Source organism: Mycteria americana, chromosome 5 (genome assembly GCF_035582795.1).
Source record: "Mycteria americana isolate JAX WOST 10 ecotype Jacksonville Zoo and Gardens chromosome 5, USCA_MyAme_1.0, whole genome shotgun sequence".
NCBI lineage: Eukaryota > Metazoa > Chordata > Aves > Ciconiiformes > Ciconiidae > Mycteria > Mycteria americana.
The window spans coordinates 56,184,974-56,198,200 of NC_134369.1; the positions used below are offsets into that span (position 1 = coordinate 56,184,974).

Below are 13,227 nucleotides of genomic sequence, written 5' to 3' on the forward strand. Positions count from 1 at the left end.
GCATCTATTTATTCTCTATTTGTTCTTCAGGCAATTTTGTTTCTTTTATTCGTGTTATTGAAAAGAGAAATGGGACTGAATCTCCTGTGTGTAGCAGCAGTGAAGTCAGTCAGATTACACCCACATCAGATCAGAATTGGATCCATAATTTTTTCCTGTCAAACAGTCACCCACTCACCCTGCATTTGGAATTACACACTGAGGAAATTACTGGCCTAGGCCATGCTGACTTGTTTGACTATGAACCAAGCTTAGCAACTTGGGTAGACAAAGAGTACAAATTAACTAGCAGGAGTCTTTTAATGATCCAAACTGTAACAAATCAAACAGGAGGAGGTATAAATTACCATAGGATATTTACAGCCTTGTTAACAGAATTACAGTGAGATGTGAGCGAAGAAGTGTCATTTTCTGGACAGAACAGATAAAAGAGAACTGTTTTAAAAATCTGTATAGCAGTATATGTAACCAGAGGGGAAAAGGACTTCCCTGTAAAATCTGTAATAGATCCCCAGTGACATGTAAAATTCTAGAATGAGAATTGACCCCAGGAGACTTCAGTAGTTTTATGTGTTAGAAGTTCCACAGCCACAAGCTAAATGGGAATAAAGAGCCAAGCTTAGACTAATATTTCCTGGTGGGTTGATGGCATCTCAGAATTCACAAGGAAATCTCAAGTTAAGCAGCTGATTCATAACTTATGCAAGACAATTTAGTACTAGAATACATACAGAAGTAAATAAATAAAGACTTGAGTTTGGACTCACCAAGTTAAATTAGACTAGTAAGTAGCCTCATAAATTACAAAAGTATTATTAACTTTTAAATGTTTAATATTTAATTTCATCGCATCTGGTGCACATTTGTCCAGAGGACAGATTTCAATCTAATTAAATTCACTGACAAAAACTCCCATTACACAAATCCTAAATCCCAATGTCTTTGCTGAAAGAAAATTCCTGGTGAAATTGATAGGAGCTGTCACTGATTATTACCTGCCCTTTACAATTTAGCTAAATAACTTCACTGGAAGATATATCTGATAATTTTCTTCAATGCAATCAACCATTTTTTTCTAAGTGGCATATTTTATTAGATCTCATGCATGTCATTATCCATTAATGACGGAAATGCTTACTAGCATAATTCTAAAACAATGTAAAGAAAACCCAAACAAAAACCACCATGCTGTTGGCTGTGATACTCTGGTTTCGCCTGATAAACAAATTTGTAATCCTACTTGCAGGATACCTCATGAAACCTATAAATATAAGTGCCCCATTTATTTATGGCCCAATTATCAAATAATTCTCTTTTATGTATTGAGATTTATGTGCACATTTACAATACTTTACATTTTTTAAAAATGAGAAGGTGTGTACTTGTCTTCAGTAATAACAGTTCTCTGGTATTTCTCACCAATTGATTTTGGAGAGTTGTATGAGGGAAGTCAATATCTTGTTTCCTTTTATAGAGGATAAGAGACCATCTCAAGGTGGTGCTATATGCAGTTGGAGAGAGCTAACAAGTCTAGATCTCCTAAGTACCAGTTTAAAGTTCTGCCCAAGTGACCACAGTGAGGCATGTGAAACAAGTTTGTCATGTTCATAGGTTGGGTCTGTGCTTCTGTTTTCTGTCAAAGTATTTTCTGTTGCTGCACAGAAGGTACAGGTTATTTTCACTACAAGGATTTCAATCTTCCTTTTTAAAAGGTGAGGGGGGTGGGGTTTTTTGGTTGTTTGGTTTGGGGTTTTTTTTTAATTTTGGATTAATAGTAATACAGGTATTTGAAAGAGCAACAAATGTGACCGGTAATTTTGGTTTTAAAAGCAGCCATGCTTTTAAATCAATGTAATTCTTTCATGGATTTACATAGACCTTGACAAGCTTAACTATGTGATTCTGGATGCGCATGCAGAACTTGGCTGAGAGTGACGAGAGCAAGTATAGATGAAAGGTACACTGGAAAATGAGCTGACATGCACAGTTGTAAACATCCTTCTGGGATCTTCTGGGATCATCTGCTGCGTTCAAAGAGGTGTAACTGGGCCTGGGATAGTGATGGGAAAGCTAAACTGATTCTTTCCTTTCTTGTCCTGCAGATGGAAAAATGAACAAAATTAAATGGATTTTGACATGGCCATTGATATTCGTGCTCTTTTGCACCATTCCAAACTGCAGCAAACCACGCTGGGAGAGGTGTTTTATGGTAACATTCATCTTATCCACTCTCTGGATTGCCTTGTTCTCCTACTTCATGGTGTGGATGGTAAGTGCATGTAGCAGGACTTCCCATACTGAGTGAAATGTGCATCTCAAAACAGATAATAGATCTTTTGTGTATTTGTTAAAGAAAGGCATGTAATTGTAGTGCAGTCTCTTTAGCTCATACTCTAATTATTATAATTCTAGCTTTCTGCTGCTCTTTTCTGCACAAATAATTGGGCTTTTACTGTATAGGACCCAATACAGTACAGGAAGGTTCCAGCTTGATTTTCAAGAGAACGTGGACATCCACATCCTACTAGTAAAAGGCAGTTTAAATGAAAATGTTTAACTCTCAGCAGCTGAGACACCTTCAGAAATTTGGCTACAGGATCTGATACTGAAACATGCATAAAAGGCAGATGGATGGCAAAATCTGAAGACTCAAAAGTGGTGTAAAACACCTTGAGTGGACTGGAATAATGCAAGAAAATCCTTCTCAGTGAAGAGTATTATGATTGCTGGTATGTTTCCATTTGCCCTAGATTTGCAAGAAGCAGTGTATCAGGTGTAGATCTGTAAATTGTTGTCAATTCAGGAGCACGTTTAGTTGCAGATTTGAATAAGTTCCTATTTTTTCTTTCTTACCCTCTTTCAGTTTCTCAAGTTTACGTTTTCAGTCAGAGAAGAGGCATGAACAGGAAAACTCCTCAAATAGTTTCTGTAGTGGAAAAATTAGCCATACTTGTGAAGTATAGAAAGTTACCTTTTTCTACACTAAAAAATGGAAAACAAAAAAGTTGTATATACCTGTAAGTGGAAGATTGGTAGGATGTGCTGCTGAAGAATTTATATGCCCATTTTTCCTTTTATAGGAAAATATAGTGAAGAAACTTTCAGCTCGTTTCATACTGGAATATATATATATACTCCTCTAGTCATGCATATGGAAGAATTTTTGTTCATGAGCTTCTTACCTGCAAAATCTTTTTTGGGTGGACAACATCTCTACCTGCCTCAAATGTTTCAGGCATTTTCAAACTGCTTTATATTTATGTTTCCTCTCACGGAAGATTGCTTTTTCTGTATACGTTTTGCAACTTTCTGTATAAGTTTTGCGTTGTAAAGTAATCCTCTTTTCTCTTAACGTAGACTGTGTTGGAGAAAGAAATTCATATGCCAGCCACTCATTCTGCCTGGCATAATGGTGCCAAAGCCACACATTCATTTCATACCATACGTCCTTTGCAAGGCCACGCTCTGTACCTTGGTTCCATTTGTAGGTAGCCCCTTCACAAATGAGAGATGTGCTCATGAAGGCTGCAACACAGCTTATTTTAAGAGGCAGCCAGACCTTAATACCCTGTTACCACTTGCAGCAGGAGAATCATGCCCGCTCCTATTTCTGAGTCACAGCTTGCCCCTGAGAATAAGGTTTGTGAGCGGGTTCCTAAAATACACCTTTTCTTTGGCGAAGGGTCCAGTTTTCATCATGTAAGAGACTGGCAAACTATTTCAAGAAAACAACACAGAGCTTAAAGACTTCCACCCTTAGTAGTCTCAGCAGGGAAGCAGCTGCCTGTCCCTGATTCAGTCTTCTCACTCTCACAAAGCTATTTCCTTTTCAGCTGCCTGTTCAGCCTTTTTTCTTGATGCTTTTTCAGCCTTCTTCAGATGTTCCAGCTAAATACAGTTCCCTGTCCTTTCCAAGAGCTCTGCTACAAGCTTCAGCCATTCCCGAAGCTCTTTTAAAGCTGCATCTGGACTCTCAGGGGACAATATAACCAGACTTGCTCGCTTTGGGATTATATCAGAAGTCATGCAAGAAACTGGTTCCTTCTTCATGTGTTGGGATAAAATAAGTTCTTTATATCTCTGCCCCTATATCACAATATAAATTGGTTGCAGTCCTTCTGAGAATAGAACCAGCGAGAATCTTGCCATTCTTGGGAATTAAAAAAAAAAAAACCCACAGGTTGGATTATGTCTGTGCTCCTCCTTAAAAGATCAGTATGTCCTGTTAGAAGTACAGAAAACTGAGGTTTTTGTTTGCTCGTAAAATGTTAAATAATATAACCCAAAGTACTTTTCCTTTCACAGGGTTGGTTTTAGGCTGGTTATTCCACAATTATTTAATTTGCAGACATGGATAAGTATCCTGAGTCTAATCCTGTTAGGGTCCACACCAGAAATCAAAGTTAAGAGTATGCCACAACTGTATTGGAATGAAGAGACTTTCCAAATATGATAGGTTAATCTATTTTCCTCACTGTTCAGGTGACTGTGATTGGATACACCTTTGGGATACCAGACGTGATCATGGGCATTACTTTCCTAGCTGCAGGAACAAGTGTCCCAGACTGCATGGCCAGCTTAATAGTAGCAAGACAAGGTACTGTGTCTGCTGAAGCATAACTGCAATATGACATACATGCTCTGTGATTTGCTTCCTCCATACACACAAATTCTCAATGCAATTTTTTTCTTTTTTTCTTTTATTTTTACTGTTTCAGGGCCTTGTTAAAAGCCAAAACACTTTGCTAATTATTGTGAACCAAAAAAAATAATCTCTGTCCTGTTATCTTTTGTTTATTGGGTCTGGGCACACCCTAGCATTCTAGAAGGTCATTCAACACTCAGATATCCCATGCATGGTATGTATCAGTCAGGGTAAAAAGATAAAAGTAGTAGACAAAACTCGAATATCAGCTATGAAAAACTACATCAAAGAATATATGCTGACCAGCACTTGTCCATGTAAAACTTTTACTGATTTCCAGAAGACCTCTCGAACCCAGGGAAGTGAAGTGGTTTAAGAGGATCTGGCAGAAGTGACATTGCTCTAGGCATACTTCTTATCAAATGCAGACTTCTTTCCCATTGGGACATATGAATAGCTGCACTGGAAGGGGTTTTAGATAAATGTCAGCTATGTCCTCATCAGCTTTCCTATTGAAATTGTCAAAGGCGTTCTCATGTATCTTTAAGTTTTGATTAAGGTTCTTTACATTTCCTTTTTTACTTGAGAAATACCTGTAGCCACATCCCTTCCCGTTGTTGAAAAACATTAAACCTGACAGTGTGATCTCCTGTACTGCAGTAGAATAAGAAAAGGTCTTAATAGTATTCTTTTCCACTGTTCCAATTCCCATAGTCTTTTTTTTCCAGATAATGAGATCTCCAGCACACATCATTGGGCAAACAACAAGGGTTCTGAAGTGATAAATTAGGTACTCAAAAGCCCCACTTTTATAGTTTGAGGTAGGAGTAGTGCTGTTAACTATCGCTTGATTGAAAAGAATTATATATTTAAAATATTTCATTTTCCAGGTTGTATTATTTGTTGTGTGCAGGAAAATCTCACAAAAAGCAGTACAAAAAAGTATTCAGGATTCTTATGGAACTACCTTCCTACTAAATTAGTTTTCCATATGTAGTATTAAAATGAACAGATTTTTGCAAGAATAGAAGGAAAACATGTTATATTTTTAAATTAACAGACTGCTTCTTTAGATTAGTTCTTTAGTATTAGGCAAAACTACTGTAGGGATTGTTTCCTCTGAAAGTCAAGGTAAGCACTAGCTTGGCAAAAAGCAGCCCCATTCTCTCAAAGACAATACAGGGACTTCACACTACTTGGATTCAAGAGAGATGTTTACGGACAGATTGCAGACAAAAAGTAGAGATGGGCACTACCATAATATGGATCCAAAGCATAACCTTTTTCTCAGCAGCTTCCTGCAAGAAGATAGTGTACTTATGGTGTGGTAGCGTCTGTCTCCACTCTGTGTACTCTCAAAGTATTTGTGGGACGTATCCCATTTATGTCAGAGTTCCTCTTCCTTTCCAGTATTTACTTCGTGGAAGTGATTGAATAGTTAGGCTAGTGCCTAAGGGAAATTAGCAGGGGCAGAGAAGATTTCTGCCTTCCTCACATCCATTGACACTGGTGCAGAATGAGATGGCAGCCAGTGATGAGCATTAAGAGTAGATTTTGAGTAATGCCTACAGACTTCACCACCGTTCACTCTTTTTTTCCTTTCCTGTAGCATTTTATTGTGCCTGAAGTGAAATCATTGCTGATTAAGCCCCACAAAAGTGCTTAATATCTTTGACTACCATCTGGTTGGGTTCTTTTCAGGATCACTTTTCATCATTCACATGAGATAAAGGCCACGTGTCCACATACTAAATCCAGTACATGATGTCCAGGTTCCCTGTGGCTGCAGGCTACCTAGAACGAGACTTGTTTTTTTAATTGGCACTGAACTTGGATGCTGAATGGATACCACACACCCAGTAAAGACTCTCCAAGACACAAGGAAGATGTAGTTGGAGCGAGCAATTGGTGCACACTTTTTTCAGAAGTCATGCTAAGATTATGGAAATTGTCTCCCTACCTCAGATACTCTGGCCAGTCCAAGGGGGCTTGGATCAATGCAGATCATTCCCCTTTAGTTTCCTCTAGTACACAGGGTAATGGTCCTATACTTTGTTTTTACCCAAGAGGTTTTTTTATCTTTCTCTGCAGGCCTCGGTGACATGGCAATATCCAACACAATAGGGAGCAATGTCTTTGACATTCTGGTGGGCCTTGGCATTCCATGGGGTTTGCAGACCATGGCGATTGATTGTGGATCAACTGTATGTATACTTGGCAAATCTTTAATTTGTTCTTTTTGTCTATTTAAAAAAACTATCCTAAAAAGAAAGCATGCAAATGAAATTTAAAAAAAAAAAACAAACAACCCACTGAGCATGTTATTGGTTGCTAAATAAGGTGTTATTTCTTTGCCGAGAAACCAGGAGTTAAGGAAGCAATTCTCCTTCCACAAACTGCAATTAATTCCCAGTTTGTCAACTGGAGTACATTATACTGTATAGCAGAAAAATAGCACCATGGATCTCTGTTCATGGCTCTGTCATTTTCTCACTACACAGCTTCAAGCACACCTGTCTGCCTCCCTGTACCTTAGTATTTTTGTCTGTAAGATGAGAATAACAGCGTATCTCTCTCTCCTGAGGATCTTTTAACATAAAATCCATTATAAATGCTGATTATTTTTTTTTTATGGAGGTGGGATTACTTATCCATTTTTTTTGATTCCTTAATCTTCACATTCTTCATTATGACAAATCTGTCATGGATTTCCATAGTTTAAAATGTGTAAGTCAGTCACTATTCAAAACAGAAGGTGGACCATAAATCAGTAAATTGATTTCTGATCTCCAAAGCACAGTTATTATATGCTAAGCATTTTAAAGGTCTCTTCTCTGTCTAATTCCCACAGGTTAAGATAAACAGCAAAGGACTGGTCTATTCAGTTGCACTTTTGCTAGGATCAGTGGCACTTACTGTAAGTATTTGAGTGTCTCCAAGTATTCAAATTGCAAAATACTTATTAGGTATTTACATGTTATAGAAGGACAAAATGGAAATACTTACTTTCCCCGAAGCGTTGATTCTTGTAAAGTGTCATTCTTCTAGTGATACCATGAGTTGAAGAGCTACCATATTCCTCAGTGAGGACTGCAATCTGACATTTGGTGCAAGAGATGCTGGATACATGTAGGTCCCATTGATTTCAGTGGCAGTGTTGAAATTGTGGGATCCAGTAATACTTCTGTGCTCCTGTGTCCAGCTGCATACCCCAGGCCTGTCTCTACTTTATGTTGGGACAAGACTCAGGTATGCTTCATCACCCTTTGCCCTTGTCTTTGATTTCCAAAACCAGCCTGGACTAATCAAGTGCTGTAGCCAAAACCCTTAATGAAGACTAGTCTGTGAAGACTGTGAACCTCAGGACTTTGAATAGGCATGCTAAATGTCATTCAGCATAAGACACTTACCCTTGTAACACATAGCTTTTCAAGGTGAAACAATAATTCTGTTTCAAAAGTCAATTTTGATGGTACTTAAGGTCCGATCCTGCTGACTCTCAGGGAACCCTCTGTGGGAAGAATCAAATCCCAAAGGTATAAAAATATCCACTTATACTAACATCTTTCACTGATTGCCGGTGGAGGCTCTGTAGAGGCTCTGTAGAGGAGGGGAGCATGACTGGAGATTTCACACTGTTGCATGACTAGGCCTTACAAAACTCCACATCACCTGTGCACGACTTAAGTGATAGAATGACCAGGGCTGTTCACTCTGCCACTAACTTCCTAATGCATCTGATATTTAAGCTGTGGGAGCCAGTTCTTTTATTTTCTTATCCCCAGTTCTGCCATACTGCACAGTGCCTGTGAAACAACAAAGATGTTCTGTAGACATTTGTATCTGATGTTGCTGCATGCATATTAGTAATCAGCACTTTGGAAAAAAATGGGAGGATTATGCAGATGTGTTACTAAGCTAGCTGTCATGCCTTTCTGTGAAGAGTCTTTTCATAGCAGAAGCCATATCACCTGAGTTCGAAGCATCTGTTATTGTCTCATCTGTTTTGCTGGATACTCTGATTCACACAGACTCTCCCAGCAAAACTCAGTGGAGAGTTTTGAGCAAAACAAATAATAATGCAGAGGCACTCAATACCATTGAAAATAGATGCCTTCATGAGGACTTCATTGCTTCGCTACCTGTAACTTGTAACTCCCCTTAGTTCTGGAGCTGAGCAAAACATCAGAGAAAGCACCTCTTCTGAAACTGTTGAAAGAATGAACATTAGGTGCTGGTGTACTACTGGGACATAAAGGATCTGTAGGGGAACGCTGGAGGGAGAGGCATTCATGTAGTTCAGTGCATTCCTTTAGTTCATACTGTATCAGTGAATGAGTGCTGCCTGACTACAATGTGCCCCATGTACTGAAAATGCACCACAGACCGAAACTGAGCACCTAGGGGCCTGTTTCTCAGTTACATGAGGAACCTGTGAATGGGCCTTAAAGTGGGTTCATTTAATATTTTGTAAAAGGATCTTAGGACAACTGAGAGTCAGGCCAGAGTTTGAGTTCTTAGTTTGGGCTTTTATATTCCTTTTCTTGATCAGAAAAACATATGTTGCCTTTTTGGTCTATAAAATACTGAGAATATATTTTTATCTTTGTTCAGGATCTCTAATTCAAAAGACTAATTTTTAGCTTATAGTGGTTGTTTCCAAAAGTCTCCTTTGGGGCTTAATTAACTAACACTTTGTTTGCTTGCAGGTGTTTGGAATCCATGTAAATAAGTGGAAACTTGACAGGAAATTAGGCATCTACGTGTTGTTTCTTTATGCTGTTTTCCTGTGTTTCTCTATATTGATAGAGTTTAATGTCTTCACCTTCGTCAACTTCCCTATGTGCCGAGAAGAACTTTAAACCACAACGAGGAGAGAGACTGAAATTCTTCTGATTATATCTGCTGTAAATGACAGGAGGCATTTCACATTTCTACCTTCTTTCCATCAGTAATTTGAGTGTCATTCCTGCTTCATCAGCTGACAAGCACTTTTATCTGCGTGGAAGGAAAGCATACCTTTCTTTTAACATGCTAGCTCGAGGCAACCAAAGCATTTTCCTCCTCTTTGGACATTGCTGCTCAGTCATAAAGCTGTGTGGATCTTAATCAGAACTCTAAAATGACCCATTTCTGGGACATTCTGTTGTGGTTTTCATTCTCCTTTTGCAGACAATCAACCACCACCACCAAGGTTAGCAAGAGGACGGGAGAAAAATCTTTATAGTTCTTTTGGTTTTGACATTTACTTTCCATGGAAGAATAAGAGGCAAGTTCCAAACTTTTCTTGGCTCAGTCAAAATATCTCAACTACAGGACCAGAAAGTCCAAGGCACATATCACGGCATGCACTGTTGAGGACATCATTTCCCCCTTCAAGTGCTCTGCTTAAAGAGGAACTGCACTGACAGTTTTTGGTGGCAGTGTTGAATATTTATCACTATTTTCAATGAACATGAACAATGTGGCAGAGAAAGAAGAGGAAATGGTTATATGTTGTATCACTTGTGATGATGCACACTAAAAGTCAGAGTATCTGCATATTGAAGAAGAGAATTACATGCAGAAATTCATACTTGAAAAATATGTTTTACCATTAATGAGGAATGCTGTATACATAAATATAAACTAACATTTGTGGAATATTACACCACAAGAAAAACTTTGCATTGGCCCTTGTAAACCCATTGTGTAAATTTAGAAGAAACTAAACAAATAAATTATAACTGGGTGCTCAGTAACTATCAGTTACTGTTATCAGCTGAGAGTACTATCTGAATATAATCCAGAATTTCTGACAACAAAACCCACCCTGATGATGATTTGATTTGATTGGTGGAGGGAAGAAGCTTATTTCATCAGTCAAGAAGCTGGTGTATTCTTCTCCATTTTTTATTTATTCCCAGAAGCTAAATGAAGATGAGTGTCTGACACTGAGCAGTGCAGATAAGAAACACCTAGACAAAAGCAAGTCTGTCAAGAGAATATGGTCCTTGATTTGATTGCATGCAAGTTTTGAAGCATGATATACTTCTTTTTAACTCCCAGTAGAAGCCAAGTTTTGATATCCTTTCCACCAGCATAAATCTGATATAAAGAGTTACTCTGGATGTAACTGACAGCAAGATCTGGCCCAGAGTATTAAAAATAGTGGGTAACATTCCACATTGTAGCAGTCGTATGATTGCAAATCACTGAGACAGCGTATTTTGAATTGCTACTAACTTTAAAAATATTTTAAAGCCGTATGTGAATGATCACATAAAGTTTCTAAAGAAGCACAGTTAACTTTATATATAGATTTTTTTAATTTTTTAATGTTTATAAACCAAAACAAATCTACCAACTAACAGTTGATGCATTTTTAAATATATTAATATTTTGCACTTAAAACTATATATAAAAAATCCCATTATTGTGTCAATGAGAACATACTATAAAACCTTAGCAAATAAGCACTAAATCAGAAAGTTCCTTATTTTGACATATATGACAAATAATTCTGTTTAGCCAGTTCACATGCAGAATACTGTTTACACCAGGCAATGTGTTTACAGTTAAGGCTATTTAAAAAATTATTTTGGTACAAATTAAGGAGTGTATTCTGCTGTTGCATTTTTTGGGGAATTGGATCTTTTCAATGTAATCCTAGGGAAAAAAGAGCAACATATTTTTTATTTCCTTTACACTTTGTTACAAATGTCAGTATTAGTATCCATTTAGGGTTTTTCATTAATTAAGTAGTTATGTAATTAAACTAGCCAGTCCTAAAGATGGCAACAGATACAGCATTATTAAAATGCTTTATGGAATAGGCAAGCATGACAGTAAACACATGTATCTCAAGTATGCCAGTGACCCCATTTCCAGGCATTCAAGACATTTTTGCTGCAGTGTAAAGCTGAGGAGATGGACTTCATGTTCATCTTTATGAGTCTTCTGTTGCAGAAAGGCTGTGAAGATGCAGCATACTGCTGTGCCACTGTAGGAGCACGCCTCTCTAGTCTTACTCTTTTCCCTGCTATCTTTCAGGAGGACATTTTGCTGCTGAAAATCTTGTGATGGCTTAGATATGAGGCTGAAAGGAGCAGAGAGAGAGGCTGAGCAAATGTTTTTTTCCTATGTTCTGCTGTTGGGTGGGCTTGGAGAACTAGCTGCCTCCAAGCAAACATTTGCTCTTCTGTGCACAGCTCAGGCAGCTCAGATGTCTTTACACTACAGAAGAGTAGTTCCAAAATCTAGTTTTGAATGCCTAGTCATCAGCTGAGTTGACAGTGATGAGGGCATCAATGTTTACAGTGCCAGACCTAGCAAATTGTACTGTACCTTCATATTTCTGAGCCAGGCAATTTTAGAAGACTAGGGGCACCAATTTGTTCTGTAGCAAATATGCCCAAATATGCATGAAATTGTGTTTGCTAATGCCGTGAATCCTTCAGACATAATTTAGAATTATTCTGTCTAAACTGAATATCACCGGCTCCAGAAAACCAGTGTTCTGTTGTAGCAAGAGACAGTTTCAGAAGGTAATACTGACCTTAAATTGCATGGCCGGTCCTGTCATCTATAGCCCTCCCTAAAACATAGACCCACTTCAGGACAATTTATATTGAATTTTAATGCTGCATTTCGTGAAGTGGTCTCATATGCATCTTCTGCTATGAGACAGGTATCATGCCATCCTTATCGTTATAAATAACATTAGTAGGATTCTCCTCTGACACCATCACATGACCAGGGATATATTGTTTGCCAAAGAATTATTAGATGCTGTATCAGGGCCTTGATGACACATAACCATATAAAGTAGTTTAAAGAGTCCCTATGTAGTCGTTATCCATATGCTAAAATAAATAAAGATGACAGTTATAGACCAAACCATGCAGATAAACTGAATGGCCCGAGAAAGATCTGATTGAAAAATTGTTTTATGTCAGATAAACCCACATCAGAATGTATCAGTAATTCAGGAGGCTATTGCCAAGTAATAGCAGACTAGTGCCTTTCATGTGTATACAAAAAAAAAAAAAATTTGCTCATGTGGTCAGGAAACCACTACAAATTTTGCCATTTTCCAGTCAAGAAAAGGAGTGATTTGTGCTTGGCTCTCTGCAATTAGTACAGTTCTATATTGCAGCTGTTCAGATTGTGTCTGTAAAATTTTGTAGCCATTTTGTGGTACTAACCATTGCAAAAGTTAGCTGGCTGAGTTTGGAATGTATGTCACAATGTTGTGTAAGTCAATGTTCAGCTCAAGAGTGAAAAGAAAGCTGGTGGATGTGAGAGGGAAAACTGTTACTGTGATCTGAAAATTGCCAGCATACTAACACTGAAGAGTAATACAACTCAGAAGAAGATATCCCATATCCAGCAAAGCTTAATTTCAGTAGGATTGATTCCATGCTTAAAGCTAAGCATATATCCAAGTGCCTTGCTGGATTATGTCCTAAGATGACAGTGGAACATGGTTTCTGGGTTTTCTATCATATTCAGATCTTTTCATATTTTATTGGGTTTGTAGTCTAAAGATTTTATTTCTTTCTCAAATTAAAAGGTTTGGCCAAAATCTGTGGACTTTGCTC

At 37.9% G+C, this 13,227-nt stretch overlaps 1 protein-coding gene across 1 annotated transcript in view; it reads left to right on the forward strand.

Moving 5' to 3' along the window:
- SLC24A4 (solute carrier family 24 member 4) overlaps positions 1-9,507 on the forward strand; it is a 99,638-nt gene extending 90,131 nt beyond the window's left edge. Inside the window, exons 13-17 of the mRNA XM_075501535.1 lie at positions 2,103-2,269; positions 4,483-4,597; positions 6,737-6,849; positions 7,497-7,562; positions 9,355-9,507. Of these exons, the coding sequence (XP_075357650.1) occupies positions 2,103-2,269; positions 4,483-4,597; positions 6,737-6,849; positions 7,497-7,562; positions 9,355-9,507 (614 nt within the window). The remainder of the gene's footprint in view (positions 1-2,102; positions 2,270-4,482; positions 4,598-6,736; positions 6,850-7,496; positions 7,563-9,354) is intronic.
- The last annotated feature ends 3,720 nt before the right edge of the window (positions 9,508-13,227 follow it).